The 2,069-nt window shown below is 33.0% G+C and overlaps 1 protein-coding gene across 1 annotated transcript in view; it reads right to left on the bottom strand.

The window, feature by feature from the left end:
- The window catches only part of ARL6 (ADP-ribosylation factor-like 6), a 33,440-nt gene that overhangs the window by 23,332 nt on the left and 8,039 nt on the right, over positions 1 to 2,069 (bottom strand). Inside the window, exons 3-4 of the mRNA XM_008590193.1 lie at positions 1,028 to 1,089; positions 568 to 636 (exon numbers count right to left, since the gene is read on the bottom strand). Of these exons, the coding sequence (XP_008588415.1) occupies positions 568 to 636; positions 1,028 to 1,089 (131 nt within the window). The remainder of the gene's footprint in view (positions 1 to 567; positions 637 to 1,027; positions 1,090 to 2,069) is intronic.

Here is a 2,069-nt window from a genome sequence, read left to right as displayed (position 1 = left end):
AAATGGATTAACTGCTAAGACAATACTGTGATTTTATTTAGTAAATATTATTTAGTCAATACTATTTACTGATCTATAAGCTAAGCATAGTACTAGGACTTGAAGAAATAATTTGAGTAAAAAATAATTCCTTCCCTTGAGTATTTCACAATCTCATTTGGGAGGCAGCTATAGCATAGGACTTCAAGACATAATGCATGATTACAGACTTGTGAATGGTGAAAACTGGTGACAGAAAACTGGACAAAACACTAAAACTTCAGAGGAGGTGATTTTTGAGCTGGTTCTTAAAGCATAAATATATTATCCTTAAACTGAAGAAAAGTAGAGTAGAAGAGGGCATTAAGAACAGAGAGAACAACACATGCAAAGGCCCAAGGTCATGAAGGACCTGAAGCATTTGAGAAACAATGTGAACTATGATTATATATTTTAATTAGAAAATATGCTTACATTATATGAAAAATAAACATGACAACCTAGTCCATATCATCATTTGGATTTCTAATCACTATTTATTATTAAAATATAAACATCTAGTTAAGCAACATTCACAAACATACTTACTTATAATAGTGTTCCCAGAGATTTCTGTATCTTCCTTGACCTGACATGTCAAATACTGTAAAAGACAAACTACCAAAAAAAGCATGATCACATTATAAGCTACTAACTTAAAGTATAACTTTTACTTAAAATTTTTTATTGTCTTTAATTAAAGAAATTATGCTTGATATACAATATTCAATGTGGGGCAATTTTCAAGTAAGAGTTCCATAAAATGAATTTTTTAATATAAACATGATTTGCAATGAATAATATAGAAAAAAAGATGTTTTCTTTGCTAGTGAGGTTATCAGAGTTTATCTAAAAATAAAACAGAGGTAGTGGTACAAATACCATATGTTAATAAATACAATCTTCTTAAACAACAAATTACTTTTTCTAAGAGTAGGAGGAATGACCAGCTAGATCTAATATCATTTTTCACCCACAAATTCTTATTCACAGGGATAAAATGGATTACCTGGATGATCTGAATTTCTCTATGCTGAATCCTATGGTTGGAACTACATCTTGAGACTGAGCCTTTAATAGAAAAGACAAAGTTTAGAAATTTGCAGTTATCAAAGATGAACTTTTCCTCAGGTTACAAAAAAGCATCTAGACTTTCCATTTCTAAAATCCGCCTCTAAGAAATGACAGGATTAAACCAAATTGACAAAATTATAGTTTTTAGAATAGGATCACTGAGTGTAAACTCTTTATAGAAATATTAGGTTTACTAATTATGAATCTGTATAACATATATGTCTTAATTCACATTTTGTGCCTTGCTACAAGTTATCAAGGACTTAACATTTTTATAAGTGGTTTTATAAGTCACAATGAGTTCACATGAAAGACTTTCTAATCTTTCAACTCATATTTATTTAGTTTATATATGTTTAGGACTGCCCTCAAGTCTAGATGGTCCCTGCTGTAATGAAGCTTATAATCTAGAGGAGGTAAATAGCAATAAACAACTAAGTAACAAACATAATTTTGGGCAGTGAAAAGTGTGAAGAAAGGTGATTAGGGTGGAAGGCAACATGGAAGAAGTGTGCTCAGGAAAGGCCTCTTTGAGGAGGTGACATCTGACAGAGAAGTGAATGAAAGGAACAGGAAAAGCTATGACAAATTCTTGGCAAAGCACAATCCAGTCAGAGGAATCAACCAGTGCAAGGCAGAAAGGAAGTTTCCACTCAGAATCAGCCAGTGCAAGGCAGAAAGGAACTTTCTACTCAGAAAAAGAAGGCCTGTATATCTCAAATGTATTGAGTAAGCGAGGTAAGAGAGGTAGGGCCTTGATGACCATGGCAGGGAATTCTGCATGGAGAAGAGATTGAAAGGGGACAAGAGTACAGCAGAAGACCTACTCAAAGTCCCACAGGCAATTAGAATGCACTATACTGATAACCAAACTCATCTAATGCCTCCTAGCACTTCTACCATCAAAACTGCTCCTCATTTGAATAAAAATTCATCCACTTTCTGATCTAGATGCTTAGAAGTTATTCTTGACTCCT

This window comes from Galeopterus variegatus, unplaced genomic scaffold, assembly GCF_000696425.1.
Source record: "Galeopterus variegatus unplaced genomic scaffold, G_variegatus-3.0.2 Scaffold5918, whole genome shotgun sequence".
NCBI classification, from domain to species: Eukaryota; Metazoa; Chordata; class Mammalia; order Dermoptera; family Cynocephalidae; genus Galeopterus; species Galeopterus variegatus.
Note: the sequence above shows the minus strand (reverse complement) of the source record. Positions and strands in the feature narration are given on the sequence as shown.